The sequence below is a fragment of the Marmota flaviventris genome, chromosome 19, assembly GCF_047511675.1.
Source record: "Marmota flaviventris isolate mMarFla1 chromosome 19, mMarFla1.hap1, whole genome shotgun sequence".
Lineage (NCBI taxonomy): Eukaryota > Metazoa > Chordata > Mammalia > Rodentia > Sciuridae > Marmota > Marmota flaviventris.
Window position 1 is genome coordinate 16,572,089 of NC_092516.1, and position 20,352 is coordinate 16,592,440.

General features: G+C 48.4%; 1 protein-coding gene across 3 annotated transcripts; it reads left to right on the forward strand.

The window, feature by feature from the left end:
- The first annotated feature begins 129 nt into the window (after window positions 1-129).
- Window positions 130-12,223, forward strand: Ubfd1 (ubiquitin family domain containing 1). Of its 3 annotated transcripts, XM_027948440.3 has the most exons (8): window positions 131-386; window positions 575-907; window positions 1,967-2,175; window positions 5,234-5,299; window positions 5,443-5,548; window positions 6,858-6,922; window positions 9,361-9,443; window positions 11,841-11,930. In XM_027948440.3, the coding sequence occupies exons 1-7, from the start codon at window positions 362-364 to the stop codon at window positions 9,439-9,441; spliced, it is 885 nt and encodes a 294-aa protein (XP_027804241.1). In that variant the 5' UTR covers window positions 131-361; the 3' UTR covers window positions 9,442-9,443; window positions 11,841-11,930. The 3 variants fall into 3 exon arrangements, with proteins under 3 accessions (XP_027804243.1, XP_027804241.1, XP_027804240.1); XM_027948442.3 differs by lacking the exon at window positions 11,841-11,930 and having other exon boundaries at window positions 130-386; window positions 6,858-6,902; window positions 9,361-9,445; XM_027948439.3 differs by lacking the exon at window positions 6,858-6,922 and having other exon boundaries at window positions 141-386; window positions 11,841-12,223.
- Window positions 12,224-20,352: the final 8,129 nt, after the last annotated feature.

The window sequence follows — 20,352 nt, forward strand, 5'->3', positions numbered from 1 at the left end:
TCACTTCCGGGGACTCCTCCCAGCCAATCTCCCTCTGCCAGAGAGCGCAGCCCCGCCCCTTAAAGGCGCAGGCCCCCTACTTTGAAAACACGCCCCCTAGACAGCAGCTGCCAAACTCGACCACTAGGGGGCGGAACCCAGCCAGCGGGCGATTTCCCGGACCCGCCCCCCGAAGGCTCGGGAAAGCTAAAGCGTGGCAGGGGCAGGACCAGGGAAGCGGAGGAGGCGGGTCTCCATAGAAACCTCCACCTGTTTCCGGCCAGGCTGAGAGAGATTAGGGGCTGCTGCGGGGGCCAATCTCAGCCAGCTCGCTTCTTCCCGGCGGCCTCTGCGGGAGCGGTGGGTGTTGTACACAATCATCATGGCGGCGGCCGGAGCCCCGGATGGTGAGTGCGGAGGGGGTGGCCGGCGCGGGGCTGGGACCCAGGCTGCGGGCGCTCGCGGGCGGGGCGGGGATGCGGCCTGGACCCGGAGGGAGGAGCGTGTTTCGGGAGCCGTGAAGCGGCGGCGCCCGGCCAGAGTCCGGTTCCAGGCCCAGTCGGCGGCGAGCGCCCACCCCCTAACCCCCTTGCAGGCATGGAGGAACCTGGCATGGACACGGAGGCCGAGACCGTGGCCACCGAGGCGCCCGCGCGGCCCCTCAACTGCATGGAGGCCGAGGCCGCGGCGGGGGCGGCGGCGGCCGAGGATTCCTGCGACGCGCGAGGCAGTCTGCAGCCGGCCCCGGCCCAGCCCCCTGGGGACCCCGTGGCGCAGGCCTCGGTCAGCAACGGCGAGGACGCGGGCGGCGGCGCGGGCAGGGAGCTGGTGGACCTGAAGATCATCTGGAACAAGACCAAGCACGACGTGAGGGTGCCTCTGGACAGCACGGGCTCCGAGCTGAAGCAGAAGATCCACTCGATTACAGGTAATCTCGGCGCTGACAGCCCGCTCCCTCCACCCCACCCCCTTTAGCGTCTAGTGCTTACGCTGCACTAGACATTGTGCTTGCTGCTCTCTGTGCATCGGCCCCCTCGGTCCTCCCAAGTCAGTGCTTGCATTCCTCCTCATCTGGTTAATAATGGGCAGATGCGACCCTCGATCCCAGAGCTAGCGAGTGGCCGAGCCGAGATTCCAACCCAGCTCCGACTCGTTAAGTCTGTAACGTCGCTAGTAAAAATCACCTGAGGCACCTCGGCCCTTCCCCTGGAGATTCTGATTCAGTGGGTTTGGGATTCGGCCAGGAGCTTATTTTTTTAGCATATAATCTTAGATATCCAACTTTCACAAGGAAAGGTTAGGAAATACTGCTGTTGGCTGTCTTGCTGACCCTTCACAGGTACTCATATGTATTCATTTTCTCTCATTTATACTTTTTTTTTTTCCATTTATAGTTCTTGACCATTTGAAATGATGCTCTTTTTTCTCTCTGTGGCCTGTAAGCTGGGTAAAAGCAGTAACTTTGTTCTTATTGACTTCTATATTCCTGACACCTGTGAATCCTCCCTGAATATTTGAGTGATTGGATGATGCACAATTTGGAAACAGTGATAGCTAAAAAAATTTTTTTAAATGTTTTTTAGTTGCAGATGGACACAGTACCTTTTATTTTATTTATTTATATGGGGCTGAGGATTGAACCCAGTGCCTCACAGGTGCTAGGCAAGTGCTCTACCACTGAGCCACAACCCCAGCCTGTGATAGCTAAAATTAATTGAGCAATTCATTGAGCAAAAACAGGCACTATGCTGAATGTTCTGCATTTGTCCTGTCTCTTAATCCTTATAACAAATCTATGCAGAAACATCTACTTTCATCTCTGTTAGAAAGTTCTGGAATTTGAGGCTCAGATGTGAATTACCCAGGTTCACAAAACAAACAGATGATGATGGAGCCCCTGTTCACTTCCTGCTCCATCATCAAAGTACTGTATGGGCCGTGCATTTTTTTTTTTCCTTTCATTCTTTGCCCTCTACCTTTCTCCAAGGTCTCCCGCCTGCCATGCAGAAGGTCATGTATAAGGGACTTGTCCCTGAAGATAAGACGTTGAGAGAAATAAAAGTGACCAGTGGAGCCAAGATCATGGTGGTTGGCTCTACGATAAATGATGTCTTAGCAGTAAACACACCCAAAGATGCTGCACAGCAGGACGCCAAGGCCGAAGAGAACAAGAAGGAGCCTCTCTGTAGGCAGAAAGTGAGTCCATCTTGTGCTTGTTGGTCCTGAGAAATGAGAGGCTTTGTCCTCTGTAGCCTTGGTTGATGTTCTCCCTAGAATAAGCTCCTTTTTGGACAGGGCCCCTGATGGAAATTTATGGCAGCAGTTGGGTGCAGCAGAGTGGAGGTGACAGCTACCTGAGATTTGCAACTTTGTCTCGTCTGGCGGGTCAGTGTGTCTCAAGTCTACCTACTTTAGGATAAGGCCTTTGAACAGGGAGGCTTCAGACCAGATATGAAAAGAAATTAGATGTGGGCTTCTCTATCTGGCTGAGTGCAAAAAAAAAAAAAAAAAATGTCAGTACTAGTATTAAGCCTCCATTTTGAAAAGTGCTTACATTTGAGTTTTGTTTGTGGCTTTTCTCAAGTCAACAAGTGTAATTCTGAAGAGGCATGGAAATCAACAAATTTCAGAGTTCCTCTGAGACTGACCATTTCAGGAACTCAAATGAAGCTGAATAGGAAGATAATGACACTTTTTATTTATTTTTTTTTGTCCTCCTGAACCATGAAACGAGGACCTGACTTTTCCCCGTTGTTCGTTTGGATAGAAGAGTTCCAACTTTGTTTTGTAATCATTGTAGCCATTAAAATTCCTTTTATTTTTACTTTTTTTTTTTTTGGTTGCTGTAGTGGGGTTGGCAAGTGCTCTATTACTGAGCTACATCATCAGCCCTTCTGAAAAATTTTGTTTTGAAATGGGATCTAGCTAAGTTGCCCAGGCTGGCCTCAAATTTGCAGTTCTCCTTCTTCAGCCTCCTGAGTGGCTAGGATTACAGGCATGTACCACTATGCCAGCTTCAAATTCTTTTTTTGTTTTTAGGAAAAGTGAGATTATTTTATTGTAAAGGGAACAGTTTAGGAAAATCATCATTCGTGATCTTATTACCCAGTGAATCCCACTTGTTGCTGAATAGCTTCCTTGTACAGAAAACAGGTGTTCTCATTTTAATCTGTGTCTTAAGCAGAGGAGAGCAACTTGGACTGATACCAGTTTTAGTGACAATAGGTACTAAGATATATGGCCAACATGGGGAAACCCAATTTTGTGTTAGAAATCCGTAATCCCTTTTGTGTGCTTTCAGGTTTTCAAAAGGATTCTGAAAACCAGGAGTGCTTTTATAAATATGCAGCAAAACCTGATTAGAGTGTGAATATTCACATTTTGCTCTAGAAATATTAATGTACTGGTGACAGGTTGCTCCCCCAGGCCCCATAGAATATTATGTAATTTTGAAAGTATATTTTCTGAAACTTTTTTTTTTTTTTTTGCACATGGACACAATGTCTTTATTTTGTTTATTTTTATGTGGTGCTGAGGTTTGAACCCAGTGCCTCACACATGCTAGGCAATCGCTCTGCCACAGAGCCATAACCCCAGCCCTGAAACTCTTAAAGTCTAAAATATCTGTGTATAGGAAGTTTTGTGTTGGTTTTGCTTTTTGGTGCTGGGGATTAAACCTGGGGCCCTGTACATACTCTATCACTGAGCTACATTCCTACCCATCCTTAGGATTTTAGATAAGGGATCATAGACCTATATTACCATCCAAAAGGTGTTTATTTGAAGGTTTTTTCACTCTCCACATAAGGGGTCATAATATCCTGTAATGTGTTCTCTTTTCCCACCTTCCCTGTCACATGTATGAACAGATCTGAGTGAGCATTCTCACTGGTCACACCCTTAGAGCATAATATGCCTTGTAAATACAGGTTTTAAGTGACTGGTGGTAGCTTAACAGGCTTAGAACTGTTCTCTACAGTGCAGGGAGGATTCTTCAAAAGGTGCTTGTAAGGCATGACTCGTAATTATGCTTCCCACCTGTGCCACTTTGTTTGAGTGACACCAGTTATTATGAGGTATGACATGGCCTAATGACGGATCCAGTCCCTTCAGCTTTTTATGGACACGTTCAGGTATCTGGAGCTGATGTGCAGGGTGACTCTTTGCTGGCAGTGTGGCATTCATTCCTGCCACAGGTTCTGCATGCCAGTGAGTAAGTGAGCTGGCTCATGGTTCCTGGTGCTTACATTTGACCAAATTTTTACCCTCTGCCCATTCTTTGTCCCCTAGTACCAGCTTTGCCAAGCATTGACCTGGAAAGCCACAGTTGGAGAAAAGATGAGACTTGAGAGCTGTAGGGGCCATGGATTCGAACCCCTATTAGCTGCCTCACCTCCTCAGCGTCGGGTGGGAGTGGGGTTTGAGACTTCTTAGTGTCAAAGTAGTCAGTGTTTCTGCTTGGAAATATAATTCCTCAAGTTTTCTTTGAGGCTGGGGTTAAGGATGGGGCAGTAGGGAAGACGTCTGCGATGGACCCCCACCCTTCTCAGCAGTTAGGTTGATTACCAGCATCTTGAAGTTCTCTTTGGGAGTTGAAGTTGACAGGTATTGCTGACATTTTCTACCTGCCAGAAGAGCAACACCCTTTGCAGCTCTTATTAAGGTGTTTCATCCTTTCATTGGTGACTTTTTGCAAAGAAAGGGAGTAGAACATTTGAATGAGCAATCTGGAAATCCTCTTTGCTCCAGAAGTTCATTGGATATTATAGCTACATTGAGATGATTAAATAATTAAACTAAGTATTCAGTTCTTCAGTCTTGTTTCTGTTTAATTATTGCAGTACCAGGGATTGAACCCAGGGGCACTTTACTACTGAATTACACCCCTTTTTAAATTTTGAAACAGGATCTTGCTCAGTCGCCTAGGCTAGCTTTGAACTTGTAATCCTTCTGCTTCAGCCTTCCTGGTAGCTAGGAGCATACACCTGGCAGTTCTCAGTCTTACTAGCCACATTTTAAGTGCTTAATAGCCTCATGTTGACTGATGGTTAACACAGGTGTGGAAGATTCCCTCATCACAGCAACTCCTAAGGACAGCACTGCTGCGCTGTGTCAAGGGATCATGGTCTGCAAACGTTAAAGGCTTTTGCACAAAAATGTTAAGACTTTCTTCATCCCATTTTTGAGACAGAGCAATGTGACTAAATTGTAAACAGCTGTGTCACATGACAGTCTCTTCTGGCTTGTGTTGTAGCAACACAGGAAGGTGCTGGATAAAGGGAAACCTGAAGACGTCATGCCGTCTGTCAAGGGGGCCCAGGTAAGCCCGACTTCTTTGTGACCATCTGGAAAGGAACCAGTTCCACCTTTGGAGAGTCTTGTAATTGTGTTCTCACGTCCTGTCCCTTCTCTTTTCTCTGTCCGATTGTCCCTGCCCCTCTCACCATGTCGTTGTGCCTCCAGGAGCGCCTGCCAACGGTACCCTTGTCCGGCATGTATAACAAATCTGGAGGAAAAGTGAGACTCACCTTTAAGCTCGAACAAGACCAGCTGTGGATTGGCACTAAAGGTAAGTTGGTTCTCGGCCTCCTCCCAGCCCACGCCTGCCTCTGCCGCCCAGCAGCACTGGTTCCAAGGGCTGCCGCTCCTCGTTGGAACCTCTCGCCTCACTGCTTTGTGTGCTTCTGGCTTTTGAATTTGCTTTTAGATGCTCACGTCTTGTTTGGACCCTTTTTGCTCCTGTGCAGTCTGATACCAGAGCCGACCTGTTGAACAGTGGCTCCTTGCACAGAGAACCAGAGGTCCAGAACATGTGGCCCAGGGCCAAGTGCTGGTCTCCGTAAAGGGCTTTATGGGCTTACTTAGACACAATTTGCAAAAATCAGGAGATTTCACTTAATCTGATTTTTGAGGGGCTTCTCTTGGGGGAAAAAAAAAAATCAAAAGATTGGGGCCTGCGTTCCCGTGGCACCGAGGAGCTAGAACTGAGTAGTGGTTTGCAGTGGGCCGTGCTCCTCTCCCCGTGTAGCCAGCTTGCTCATTATGTCACCTGCCTGGTCCCTGTAGGTCAGTAGACCTGTGCTAGGTGAGGTTTTCCTGACTACTGCCTGAGTCCCCCCCGCCCAGGTGCCCTCCGCCCTGCTGTGCGCAGTGTCTGGGTCACCCTTGCTGTTTCCTGGGGAGTGTCTCCGACCATGCTCGCTCTCCCTTCCCTTAGTGGTTACAAAGTCTTGGTGGTTACATTCCGCAATGTCTGTGTCCCTTTCTTGGCCACCGTGCGTGTGTGTGTCAGGGCTATTAACACCTCTCAAGTTGTGTTAAGAGCAAGTCGGCCACCTCCCTGCTCGGCCGTCATCTTCTGTCCTGTCCTCGTCGTGTACTCTTTTTTTGTTTTGTTTTTACTTATTTTTTAGTTGTAGTTGGATGCATTACCTTTATTTATTTATTTTTATGTGGTGCTGAGGATGGAACCCAGGGCCTCCCACATGCTAGGCGAGCGCTCTACCGCTGAGAGCCCCCCACCCCCCGTCATATACTCCTTTTTGTCACTGGCTCCTACATTCAAAACACCTTTGGCCCCTTAACACCAAGTTCAAATGCCTGAACCCAGTGCTGCTGTTCTTCACAGTGAGCCCCAGTGTAGACTTGTTGCCTGCTCTGCGTGCCCTGTTGTCCCTGTGTGTCTCGGCTAACTTCTCCGCTTCGCTCATGCTGTGTCCTTCCTGTGGTTAATGAACTCTTCAGAGGCCCTGCCACAGTGCCCCCTCCTAATGAAGCCTCCCTGATAGCTCCCATCCCCTCCAAATGAACTGCTGCAGCTTCTGTTCCTCATGTCCCCAGAGCACTCATTACTCTCTGACTTGTCTGTCCCCCGTTAGATTCCCGGAGGGAACCGAACAATTCACCTGTTTCTGGCCAGCACTGTAGGTATTCAGTGTGCGAGGTAAATGCTAAAGAGAAGTATAGGGGTCCCATTATCTGAGGCTAATTGGTTTCAGGGACAGGCCATTTGCTATGACTCCACTAAAATGGGACCAAAGTTTTATAGAAAATAAAACTTGGGACAAGGGTGGTGGGGAGTGAGATTTTTATCATCTTGAACATTCTAGAACACAAAAATAAGTTTCTTATTTTCAACTCTGTGCTGGTTCTTAAAATGAGCAGATTGAAATGCCAAAAGCGCTTGAGTTTTCTAACATTTTATGGTAACTTGTTATAGTCTCCATTTCACATGCAGCTCAACTGCATGGTCAGAGCAAGCTTTGCAAATTTGGAGGGGCTCCCCGGTTTCTCCAAGGGCCTTCAAGCCCTTCACTAGACCGCTCTTTCCTGCCCCCATCCTCCTCATCAGCGGCCAGCTGCCCCGCCTGTGTTGGCTTTGCAGGTGATCTCGCTTGGTTCTCCATCATTGTATTCACTTGCTGGAGCACATAGACCTCCTGCCTCTTGCCAGACTTCTCCCTTGGCTTGTGGGCAGCCCACTTGAAGGCAGTTGCCAAGGTGGATCCAGGAAGACAGTAATGTGCAGGAGGGTAGGTGCAGCAGGGGTCTGGTGAGGCCTGAGTCTCTCCAAGCTCACTGGGCCCTCAAGGAATATTTTTGTGTTATGAAGTGGTGTAGGAGATGCATAGTAACCACGTGGACAGACTTAACTAAGAATTGCCTGTCCTTCAGTTGGAGGTTTTCAGTGGCCGCCTTCTTGCTTTGGCTTGAGGGCGCTGGATACATGGGGCTTCTGAGCTATTGAGAGCCTCCTTCCTCACCAGCCCTGGTGCCATCCAGGCTTGGCTGAGCCTGAGACCTTACTCCCACCCAGACCTTGGGGTCAGTATGCCTCAGCAGCCCAGGGAGCAGATGCCCTTCCCACTCGCCCAGGAGTCCTGTCATTAGTGGCAGTACTTGGAGGAGGATAGCTTGTGCTGGGAGCTGGCTGCTAGCCACTGGCATTGTCTTTCCACCAGCCAGAAGCTGCTGTGGACGACCATCCCTGTCCATGGGGTGCTTTGCTAAGTAAGCGGCCCTCCCAGGCTTTTGTGCTCTCCTTGCTGCTTGTGTAGGAGGAAGCCGAGCTGATGGCCTCGGGCACAGCAGAGCAGGAAGCACCCGCAGCTCCAGGAGGCCTGAGCCCTGTTTGTGGCGCTCTCATCTAGTTTAGTTGCCATCACCCTGGAACGGGGGCCCAGCAGGTCCAATCTTTGAAGTTTTCAAGAGAAGCCAGAAATCCATATTTTTATGTGAAATCTCCAGACATTTCAAGGTGAAAGCTGTTTCAGAAAGTTTCAATCTTCACCACTGGTTTAGAGACCTGGAAAGTCTAAGCCCGAGAGAACATCTTTGGGTTCCTTGCCCCTGACCCCCATTTTTCAGAGGCAGGGCCCCCAGCGTGGTCAGCAACAAGGCCAGAACCCTGTCTGTAAATTGCTAGTCGGGCAGCTTGCCTATTTTCACATTCTACCTTTCCAGATTTTCCTTTCTGCCAAGGCTGCCATGGGTCCTTCTCTCCTTGATTCAGCTTGCTGGGAATGCCCGCCCCTGCCTCACACCCACCCTGCTGCACGGGGCTCCTGCCCAGCAGGCTCATCTCACTCCTGTCCGCCACCTCTTTCTTCGCTCTGTAGAGCGTCTTCAGCCCGTGTCATCGGTGTGGTTTCAGTCGGCATTCACGCCAGGTTGTAGATATTGGCGAACACCTGATGTGTGCGCACCGGGGGAGAAGGCTCGGCAGGGCCTGGTGTGGAAAGTGGCCTTAAAGCTGGAGCACTCCTCCCTCCTGTGAGAGCCCCGGGAACACTGTTGCTCCTCTGTCCTTACCTCTTAACTCTCCTTATGCCAGGCGCCCAAGAGTTGAGCCAATGCTGGGCTTGGGCCGTGAGGGTATAAAGGAGTTTCTTGGGTATTTATTTAAAAAATCATCAGACTTTGAAAACTATTGCCAGGGAAGATCTATTTCTGCTCTCAGAAACTTTTGTCATCATTCCCAAATCCTGTTCCCCATTTTCTCCTGCGAAATTCCAGGTCTCCTTGCTGGGAGTGGTAGTGCGTGCCTGAAATACCCGCCCCTCGGGAGGCTGAGGCGGGAAGATGACAAATTCCAGGCCAGCCTGGGCGACTCAGAAAAACCCCATCTCAAAAAATCAAATGGGCTGGTGATAGAGCTTAGTAGGAGTGCACCCCAGAGTTCAGTCCCCAGTTTGGAAGAAAGTTCCCAGCTGCCAAGCAGGGATGTAGGGGCGCCTATTTAAAGATGCTGCCCTGTGGTCCCTCAAGGGCCTGGTGCCGTGAGCAGTTTACTGTAGATCCTGTAGCCTTGATGAGGGAGGGACTGCTGCAGCCGAGGAACTGGGGGCCTTTGAATAACCACTGTCGTCCCTCTCAACCTAGAGCGAACTGAGAAACTGCCCATGGGCTCCATTAAAAATGTGGTCAGTGAACCTATTGAAGGACACGAGGACTACCACATGATGGTAAGTGGCCTGGCCTGACCTGGCCCCCAGCTAGGTGCCTGTTCTGCCTTCTCTAGCAGGGGGTGGATTTCTAACTGAGCTTGCTATTGAAGAGAAAACATTGTCTTCAAAGGACTGTGTTAAGACTCTTGTGTTTTCTTGTCTACTTAGAACTTGACCCATGACCCCTCTTCTTAGTTCTGTTTATTTTGCAGCCACCCCCCTCCCGCCCCATCCCGCAGCTGGAGGGGTACATTTCTCCTGTGCTGTTAGAGACCTCTCCTGTGCCTCCCTCTTATTTGTCATATTTTGTTTTTAGACCAGGAAAATAAATACGAAGAGGAGGAATGGCTTGTGGATTTCATTTTTAATTTTTTCTTGCTTTTAAAAAAGAGAGCACCCCCTGGCCTTGGTGTTGAGGAGTCTAGGTGGTCTCCCTCGTGGTGTCTGACGCAGGGCCAGGCTGTCCGCAGGGCGCAGGCTATGCTTTCCCGGGCAGTGTGTCTGGAGCCACTCCTCAGGTCTGCGGAGCAAGCAGAGTGTAGACTAGGCTCCCTTTTCCAGCACTATTTGAAGGGGTCCCCCGCCCCCCCCTTTTTTTTTTTGGTAACTTTTCAGTGCTGAATATTGAACTCTGCCTGAAGTTATGCTAGATCGAGGGGCCACTTTATACATGAAGTTTAACTGCCTAAACTCCGAAGTTGCTATGAGAGGGACTTGACCTGAGCTAGCAATGGTGTGAGGGCAGGACCATTTGCCCTCTTCCCTCTGAGGAGGGAGGTTTTTCGGTGTCTATGGATAGTGATGCAACTGTGTGCACTCTCTCCCAAGGAGAAGGAGCAGTTCAGTGGTTTGACCAGCGGGTGGTGTTACGAATTCCATGGCAGAGGGATCTGTCAGAAGATCTCCTTGTTAAAGGGAGAAATCGGCTAGAGAGCCAGCCTGTCCCTGTGCCTGCCCTGTATGGTGGTGCTAGTGCAGGGCTGTGGTTGGGACCCTGGGCTGCAAGTTCCTGTCCTTCCTGGAAGTGGCCACAACATCACTGGGGCTTCTTTCAGGCCCGTCCGCGGCCCTTCACCCTGCTCCGCTGCAGTCTACATGACTGCATACAGGTTTGATTTGCCTTCATTATTTTTCTGTTTTAATGGTTGCATTGTTGTACTTGAAGAATTTGTGTGAGCATTTTGACTCTGTAGAGTTGGCAGCCCCAGTTTTCAGGCGGCCCGATGGTAGGGATTACAGACAAGTTGAGCTCACCACCCTGCACATCTCTTAAGGACTTAGTGTGCAGGAGTAATGAGTTAGTCCTCAGAAAAGTGTTCCTTTCTCTGTGGAGTCATTGCTGGCAGAGGGTGGTTCTAGTCACCCCCCTCCTTCTAAACACTGCTAAGTAGCACTTTTGTGCTGATGAAAGTACTTACTTCCCTCTTGAAGCACATGCCATTTCTCTAGCTAGATAAATGTGTCACAGTTCACAATTAGAGAAATGTGGCTGTGCTCTTCCACTTTTGGAGATGAATTTCTAACAGTACAGGAAAGGAAAGGGAATACCACAAGCCATCCATCCCCCATCACTGAGATCAATTGTAAATCCTTTGTAACTTGGTTTAAATCTTTTCTTCAAATAAAAAATAAATTCTGCCAACAGCAATGATGTCCCCATTGTCTTCCCCTTCCCCCATTCCCATCATCACAATTCCTCGTGTGTCTTTCCATCTACAGTTCTTTTATGTATATGTCGACGAACAAGATCGAGTATTTTTTTTCTGGTTTTCATAAAGGACATCATGGTGTGTGCTGTTCTGCAACTTGGTTTTTTTCGTTCGACATCATGTTTTGTCATATGAACTCTAGATGCACAAGGACCAGCTCATACCTCTGTAAAGCACGCCAGTGTTTATGTGAATAGCATACCCCACTCGGGATCCTGCATCCCCTTCCTGACGGATGTGTAATTGTTGCTAGGGTGTCAACGTCTCCGACAGCACTGTCTCAACGTGCCCACCACTCTCCTTGTGCATGTGTATCAGGTTTTCTAGGGCAACGGTTCTCAAACTGGTCTTCAGCAGTGTTGGATTACCTGGGAGCTTATTGGAAGTTACTCAGGCCCCGCCCCCCCGCCCCAAACTAAAACTTCCAGGGGTGCAGCCTGCGGTCTGTTCTCAGGAGCCTTCCAGATAGTTCTGTTGCACGTGCACGTTTGCAAGCCGCTGCCTTGGGGTTGGCCATGCTGAGCCCCAACCCCCTTTTCTTGTCCTGGTTTTTAAACATGTTAGGAGAGTGTCCCCCTGTGCACAGTTGCATTTTGTTTTCTTCCCTTTTGAATGAATCCACTTCCCAGCCCTCTCCCCATGTGTGGTTCTGCCTGCTTGGTCGCCCGCCTCTGAAGTTGGCTTGGTTTTCCTTTTTCCCTTCCAGGCGTTTCAGTTGGGCCCCACGGAAGCCTCTTACTACTGGGTGTACTGGGTTCCAACTCAATATGTGGATGCAATCAAAGACACTGTGCTGGGCAAATGGCAGTATTTTTGAAAGCACTTTCACCTCTGGCCCAGGAGACTGACCCAAAGTGAAGGACATTGCTGGAGAGGCCTGCAGCAGCCCTGGATTTCAGAGTTCTGGAACTTTGTTCACACACACAAATCTCGATTCAGTCTGAGGTGATGTGGTGACTGAAGCCAGAGGTGATGTACTTTCACCATTAGCTTAATTTTAACTTAAAATCACCGATTCCCTTTCTTGCAGTCAGCTTCATACCATTTTTAAAGTCAGTATGGTGGAAATCAATAAATCTGAATTCCGAACATGTTGTGTGGAATACTCTTAAGTCTGTTTGAGAGTAGATCTGCCAATTATGTTGAGAAGGAAATGATGAAAAGCTTTCTGGGTTTTGTTTTTGTTTTTGTCTTTTTTAAAAAAAATGATTTCAGCTGAAATATTTTCATAAATCTTTGGTTGCAAACATTTGGACTGCATTGTGATGAGTTGGGGTATTTTTTTCTTTTTCCTTGGTATAAAATTGTATGCAAAATGTTGTGGGGGGTTAGTAAGCCATTTTTTCTGTTGATTGATTGATTGAGATTTCTTTCCTTTTTTAATTTTCTCACTTCCCTAGGTTTGAGTTTTGGTTTTAAAAACCCAAAGATGTCAGTTCCTCTTTTGGTACCTCATCCACGCTTCCTTTCCTGGGCTCTCTCCCACGTGCTGCTGCTGCTTGGAATGCACATGGGAGACGGGAGCTGCTGGGTCATGGTCAGGGAGCCCTCACCCTTGCTGTGGTGGTGTTGAGCAGCAGAGTATCTCACAAGTGACTCCTGTCTAAACGTCTTGCCCTTCGGGCCCCGACTTGTGGGGCGTTCCATTGCCTGTTCAGCGGTCGCGGGCAGCCCTCGCTGAGCGGGGCTTTGAGGCCCAGCCTGGCCTGGTTGTGCCTAGGCTGGGCTCCTCCAAAGCCCCAGTTTGGTGAAGGAGCCAGGTGGAAGATAGTTTGTGCAGCCATATAGCCACAGATCCAGAGACCTTCTTTCTTTGGAAGTTTTCAAGAAATTCTTAAGCAGTCCAATGATTATTTCAATTATGCTTCTCCATTTGGTCCTTCTGCTCATGCATTAAGTTCAAGTGTCCTTTATCCCAGGTTCAGAGATGCTGCCTTTCTCAGTAAGAAGACACCTGACCTAGCGGGTTGGCCAGTGGTGTTTGAACAGTGAAATGGGATAAATTGCTTTCATGATCAGCTCTCCTCTGGTTTCAGCCCTTATGTTCTTCGTACATGTACATTTCTGTCATCTCCTATGGCTTGATTGACTCTGAAATGAGGGACAGTCTCTTGGTGGATGACACCCTCTGTGCTGTTTGCTGTATCTCTGCTGCTGTCTCTGCAATTCTCCTCTCTCTGGTTGCAGGCTCTCATAGTAAGGTCTGGCAAGAAATCTTCCCAACTTCACACTTTGGATTCTAAGCTGTTCCCCCTCATTCTGTGAAATGTATTAGCATGTGTTTGCCTAAGATGACTATTCCTTGTGAGCCAGTTACCGACGATATTCTACGCCCTTCCCTTCTAAGCTGTAGTTCAGGAATCTACATAGACAGACTCTTGCTTTTCGTGGTGTAGTCAGTGCCAAGTTACGCATCTGGGCAGGAAAACCTACTCTTCGCTTTTTGGGGGCATAAGGTATGGATGTGAAGTGCAGCGTCCAAGAACCTGCCTGTTTGCCATCGCTTGGAAAAGGAGCAGTAACTGCAGCTCTTGTCCCTGTTGGCAGTCGCCGGGGAAAGGAGTGCACCTTTGCTGCTTGTCCCAGCCACCTCCTGTGGTTGACAGGGCTACAGGGGAAGTGATCAGGTAGCAAGCAGAGCATCCTCTGGGTTTAAGTACTGCCCTTTGTTTGCTGATGTCCCCATCCTTGAGACTTGTCTGACAGTGCCATGTGCCCAGTTTTGGTCTTTTTGTCCCCAGAGTGGCTCTGAGACCCCTCCCACCAGCCCCTCCTCTGCCCCCACCCTCCTCCCTCGCAGCCAGAGCGAGTGTGCCATTGTCCCCCTGCTGCCCCAGGGCCAGATTGCTTCTCACTCAGGCTGGTGTCATTTCAAGAGGACCAAAGCCTGCGTGAGCCTTTTTATTTTCAGTAAAATGGTGCTTATTTCCTTACTTCAAGATATTATATATAAATAATGACGTAAATGACACCTTTTCGTGTGGAGCTCTTGAGTTCTGCTTCACGGAGCTCCCTTAATCTGTCGTCACAGTCCTGAGCTCTGCAGGAGACCTGGCTGGAAGCCCTCGGGAGAGCAGAGGAGGACAGCACCAAGGCCCCTGGGGGAAGTGTTAGAGACCCACCTCTGGGTCCCAGCAGTCCTCACTGTTTTGTCACTCAGTCCCGTGAGCAGTCTCTTTATCCATCGCTTACATCTGCCTAAATCCGTGTGAGCAAAGCCAAGTGCTCCCCCCTTTAGGTAGCAACACAGTGTTTTGTTTTTCCCTCAGGATTATTTCTGTACAATTCCTTCACTGTCAGGTCTGAGGGGACCAGAACTTTCCCTCCCTGTGGAAGGGGGCATGCAGGTGGATAAAGGAAGAGCTGACTCCAGAGAGGGCTTCTGAGGGCGTCACCTTAAGCTTGAGATGGAGAGGTCCTGCCCTGGGGTCTGTCATCTCGGTGCCACCCAGGGGGCTTCTTTGCTGTCCAGACTTGGTAAAGCAGTCCTCCTCCAGATCTCCACTCGCGGACATCATGCCTTTCTTTTCCTCCCTGAGGAGACTTGGCAGAGTGAGGCAGCCTCGGAGCCCTGCTGAGCCCCCATCAGACCCTTTCCAGTCAGCCTGGTCAGAGGACTTAGACTGTGAGTTGCTGGAGCTCTTTGGTGGGAAGTATTTTAATCCATGATGGGTCTTTTGCAAGTGGCGTTTGCTCTTTTTAAATGAAGTTTAACTGAGGATGCACTTTCTTATAATCTTGTGACATGGTCGGGACCAGGCGAGGCCCTCAGTAGGCTCCTTAGTTGCTGCTTTACCTTAGGAGGGCCAAAGAGGTTGACTCTGCTCCCTTGCCACGTCTCAGAAAGGTCGCCATATTTCACCCAGAAGGGACGCGTTTTCCTCCTCCTCTTTAACCATGTGCCTGGAGGAGCCATGCTGGGCTCTTGCCTTTGGCCCACCCTTTCTTTGCCAGGGGCCAAGAAGGAGAGGGGTTAGACCTGGAGTCCCAAGGGCAGGCTTTCTTCCACCCATCTGCTGAGGGACCTCTCTCGCTCCTTGCCTCTGTTCATGCCTGTTGTCTTGGAAGAAGATGGTCCCTGTGTCTTAAGGCTTGTGGTGAAGTCGTCTGCAGTTAGGGTCGGCACCTGTTTCCTTCTTCCCCGCCGGCAGCCTTTCTGAAGTCACAGGTGGTCCGGAGCCCGTGATGTGCAGAACACCTGGTCGGTTACCTGCCGGCGAGTGCTTGAGTGCTTCTACTGCTTTCTCAGTCTGAGAACCTTTCTCTTCTTTGTTAAAGAGCTCTGCAGAGTTATTGGACAATATGTGTAAGTACCATGTTTCCTTGTGGCGTACGCTCTGTTCTGGTTTGTTTTGAAATCAAATGCCTGTTTGGGAGGAGATGAACGTATTTAGTCTATTAGATTTGCGCTGCTGGATTTTTTTTTTTTTAAAGTGTAACCTTGACTAGCTGTCTTATTGTTTATTCTGTAAGATTAGTCTATCAATTAAAGTTTGATAATTAATTGCGTCTCTCTTTCCTTCTGATCCTTCCTGCGTCTAATCATTACTGGGGACTGACCAACACTTGGAGCTGGGCCCCAGGCCATCTTTTGCCAGCTGTGGTCTTATTTGGCTTTAACTAGATCCAAATTTATTCTCTGCTGAAACAGCTGAGAATAAAGAGATTCTGGTTTTATTTACTCTAGTGGTCCAAGTGACCAGCTTGCGGGTCAGCCACCCTCTGCTAAGGTGACTACCTTTGTCTGCTCTGACCTCCACGTGGCAGAGGTGCCCCCTGCCCTCACCCTCCTGACTGGGTGCCTTGTGCAACCTCACCAGCCACTTAGCCTTTGAGGACACACATTCAGTTAAACACTTGAGAACAGCTCTGGCCACGTGCTACCAAGACTCAGGAAGAGGGAGGAGGAGGATATTATTACCAAAAAAATGGGACAAGAACAGAATCCTTGGTCTAAGGAGTGAGAACTGGTCTCTCAGAACTGGTTTGGACCCTCTACCACCCCCAGACGGTAGATACTGTCTCTTCTTTCCCGTGTTCTAAGTGTTCTGGAAGATTTGGTCTCATTTCCCTGTTCTGGCAAGGGGAGGATGTGTATTGTTTTTCCATTTTCGTCTTACCTCCTAATCCTGATGGAACACTGCTGGATTCCTATGGCTCTGGCTGTGATCTGGAGAGGCCAAGGTGGGTTGTCCACCTGCTGTACATTGGCTGGTACCCACCTGGAGAGAATCTTGTGTCTCTGCAGAGGGTACTTCTGGATTTTATACCAATTCCAAACAATTATTTCAGGCACCTTAAGACTAACAGGATGATTGATTCTTCTGCAGTGGAGAATGAGATCAACTCCAGTCTGAATATTTTTACTATACTGTTGGGAAATGTCTGGCATTTTCTCAGCTTTGGGTAATTTAACAGAATCCTTCCTACACCAGGGACCCAGCTATGGGACAGGTATCAGGGCAGGAGACAATGCTTTTCCTCCTCTTGCCCGAGAGCTCTGACAAGACAGATGTGCAGTGGGAATGAGGTACTCTCCCCCAGCCTCCGCCCACACACTTGGCTGCTGGCAGCTGGAACTCTGTTCCTCTGGCTTTGCCTAGTTGGAAAGCTGGTACAGAATGGTTAACATCCCTACACCATTCACATAGGTTTGCCAGTTATTAAAATATTAGCCACATCTTCTTTCTGGTCTAGACATACCAATTTGTTTTGCTGAAGCACTTGACAGGTGTGCTGACGTTGTGACACTTCCAAGAGTGTCAGCACACATCTCCTAAGAAGGGTGTTTTAAACCTAAGAAAATTCCTGTCAATTCAGTGATACCGTCCTCATAGGCCAGCATAGCTTTCAGAAGAATTTCAGTTAATGATCCAGTTTAAAATCTTTATCTAGTCTTGTGTTGTTTAATTACCATTTTAACTTTTCTACTGTTACTAGTCCTGGCTTTTTTCTCTCACCTGGAAGTAATTCCCTTCTCTGTGTGTCACCCCACTCACTGCACAGGGGCTAGAACCCGGGGGCCTCATGCATGCTAAGCAAGCACTCTACCCCCAACCCTAAGCCATGTCCCCCAGCCCTCCACCTGCATAGTTTGTCTTCATTTGCTGCTCCTCTCCATCTTGTCTTGAGTCTGCTTCTGCGTGGGTTTCTCATGGCTAGGGAGCTGTGGTCCTGGAGGAGGCTTGTCATGGAACCAGATCCCCAGAGGGCAGAGTCCTTTTGTCCAGTGATCATTGTGGCTCTGAGGCCATATCCTGTTCTAAGACTGGGGTCCATAACCGAGGACCCTCGTGGTTCTTGGTGACAGTTGACACAATTTAGGCACAGGGATGTGGCTCCTGTAATTCCAGAGTGTCTGACCTAGCCCAGTGCCAATGCTTACATCACATTGCCAGGCGCCTGCCACATACCTCTGGGCTCTGCTTTGTCCTTGGTTGACCTAGAGCCTGCAGACTAGCGACCAAGAGGAAAGAGAATCTCCCCACCGCGAGAGTTCAAGTAAAAGTCCCAGACAAGGCTTTTAAGGGCTCGTTACAGACCCGGTGACCTGCTGCATCCACGGCACGTGCTGGTCTGCGTCCACCCATCATGAGCCTCAGGGATTTCGGGCAGATATTCCAAAGCTCAGAATATAGCACTTTGATAGGCCACCTAGCAGGTGTTGACCTCTTGCCATGTGCCAGGTAAATGCCACTTGGAAAGAACCTCCTCTAGGGCTCCAGCCCTGGGGTGAAGATTGGGAATCAGAGGAAGATGCTCTGTGGATGAAGACCAGCTCTAAACACGCTCCGTCCAGTCCTGTGGTCTCAGCTCCTCCATTGATGGGCCAGGTGCTCCACTCATCATGATGTGCATGATATTGTCGCTCTTCTTCATGTCCCTCCTGTTACCCTACTTTTGCTATTAGCAGTGTCTTGGGCTCAGAGAAATAGAGGCTTAGCCACGTGAGTGGCTACATTGAGGCTACATTTCAGAACCCCAGTTTGCCTGGTGCTACTGTAAGTCTGCCCTTACTCCCCTGACTGTTGAGAACTTAAAGCGGTTTGAATTTTCCTTTCTTAAAACTCTGAACCTTGGCATTTATGTATTGTTTTCATTAATTAACTTTATTAATAAAGTAAATATTAAATTTGCTTAATTTGCTCATTGATTTGCTATTTTAAAAGCTAAAATAGTCATACGTGCACTGGATACAGAGATGTCAGGGGATAGGTCCATCTCTCAGTTCCCAGCTTCTCAACCCATCACCTTAGGCTTCAGCACCTGAGCGTCCATTCCCTCTTAAATCTCTTATAGGTGTGAGAGGGCAGGGTGCTTGACAGAAACCTGGCAGAGGAGGGAGGCGCCTTGCCGGCACCCAGACTCCAAGCCTCATTCCCCAGCCTGAGCTTCTCCTTGAGCCCTTGTCATTAGGTCGCCTGCTTGGGTATTTCACAAGCACCCCAAATGTACCATGTCCTAAACTGAAATCACATTCCCCTTTAGATCTGATTCTCTCCTCATCCCTCTTTATTTATTTATTTATTTTTTGATATTGGGGTGCTTTTGATATAGGGGCATGTTAACCACATGTTACCTCCCCAGTCTTTTTTTTTGACAGAGTCTCAAACCTGGGATCCTCCTGCCCCCGCTTTCCAAGCTACTGGGGCTATAGGAGTGCACCACAGTAGCACGCCCTCCGCCCTCATCTGGTTTAGACAGCAACTCCCCAGCTGAGTAGCTCAAGCCACAAACTTCGGAAATTACACTCAACTGATTCATTTCCTCCTTCATCTGGTCAACTTCTGCCATTTTATTCCCAGAATCCTCTAGTCCATCTCTTTACCCCCACCTCCAAATCATTTTGAGTAACCACCAGGATCATCCCCTTCAGTCCACCCTTGGTGTAGCCGCCAGCGGCTGATCTCAGGTACATCTGGATGTCTCCCCTGCTGGCCTCCCCTCCCCTGGTGGCACTCACTGCCAACAGGTTCCTCCAGCAGGTTTTCCTGTGTGGCCTAACCCTGGCCACTTCTTTAACCATAGGTAACCCACCCAACCTGGTCCCCGCTGGCACCTGCCAGACTGAACAGGCCAGGCCCCACCTGCTGGTTTTGCCCGCACTGCTGCTGCTGTCTGTCTTCACAGCCCTAGAAATTCCCCTCAGCCTCCACTCCCCTTAAAACCTTCCCCACCTGCCAGTTCCCCAGCTTCTGGTGGACTAATACCAGATTTCACACTCTTCACTTTTATTTTTCATTTATTATACAATGTATTATAATTTAGAAAACAGTGATTAGCAATAGCCACATCTACATTATATCTCTTGGTGATGATCATTATCATTTTGATGTTTTTATAGAAATTGGATCATGCTGTTTTTGCTTACAATATCAATCTTTCCATTTCCTATAAAATTATTTCTGCTCATCCAATCCCATATTGTTGGATCAAATTATAAGTCACAGCATACTCCTTGTTACAGGTACATAAAATTTTCTCCGGTTTGAGAAATTTTAGACAGGTGAAAGCATAGTCCAGTGAGCTCACATGTACACATCAATTAGTCACCAATTCACAGTTTGCTTTTTTTTTTCTTTTTCCTGAATCACTTGAAAGTCAGCTGCAAGCTGGTTATGGTAGCACACGCCTGTAATCCCAGCAACTCAGGAGGCTGAGGCAGGAGAATTCCAAGTTTGAGGCCAGTTTGAGCAACTCAGTGACACTGTTTCAAAAAATAAAAAGGGCTGGTGGGGGCTGGGATTGTGGCTCAGTGGTAGAGAGCTTTCCTAGCACATGTGAGGCACTGGGTTCGATCATCAGCACCACATAAAAATAAATCGTGTATTGTGTCCATCTATAAAAATATTAAAAAATAAAAAAAAAAAACTGGTGTTAGAGTACCCTGGGGTTAATCCACAGTACTAAAACAATAACAAGGTCAGCTGCAGACTTCACTGTTTCACTCCTAGATATTCAATGTCTCCAGAGAACAAAGTAGTTATAACCACTGCATATAATCCTATTACACATAAAAAATTCAACATTGTCTTATCACTTAAGTACAGCCCAATTGTCCCAAAAATGTCTTTTGTGGGGTTTTTCCTCCCAATCCATTTCAGCAACACATTTCTCAAATTTGTTCTCTCTCTGGTCTCCTTTAATTAGAAGTTACCCTGCCCTTTTCCATGACGATTATTAAATAATTATTTAATTTATTAAACATTATTAAATGA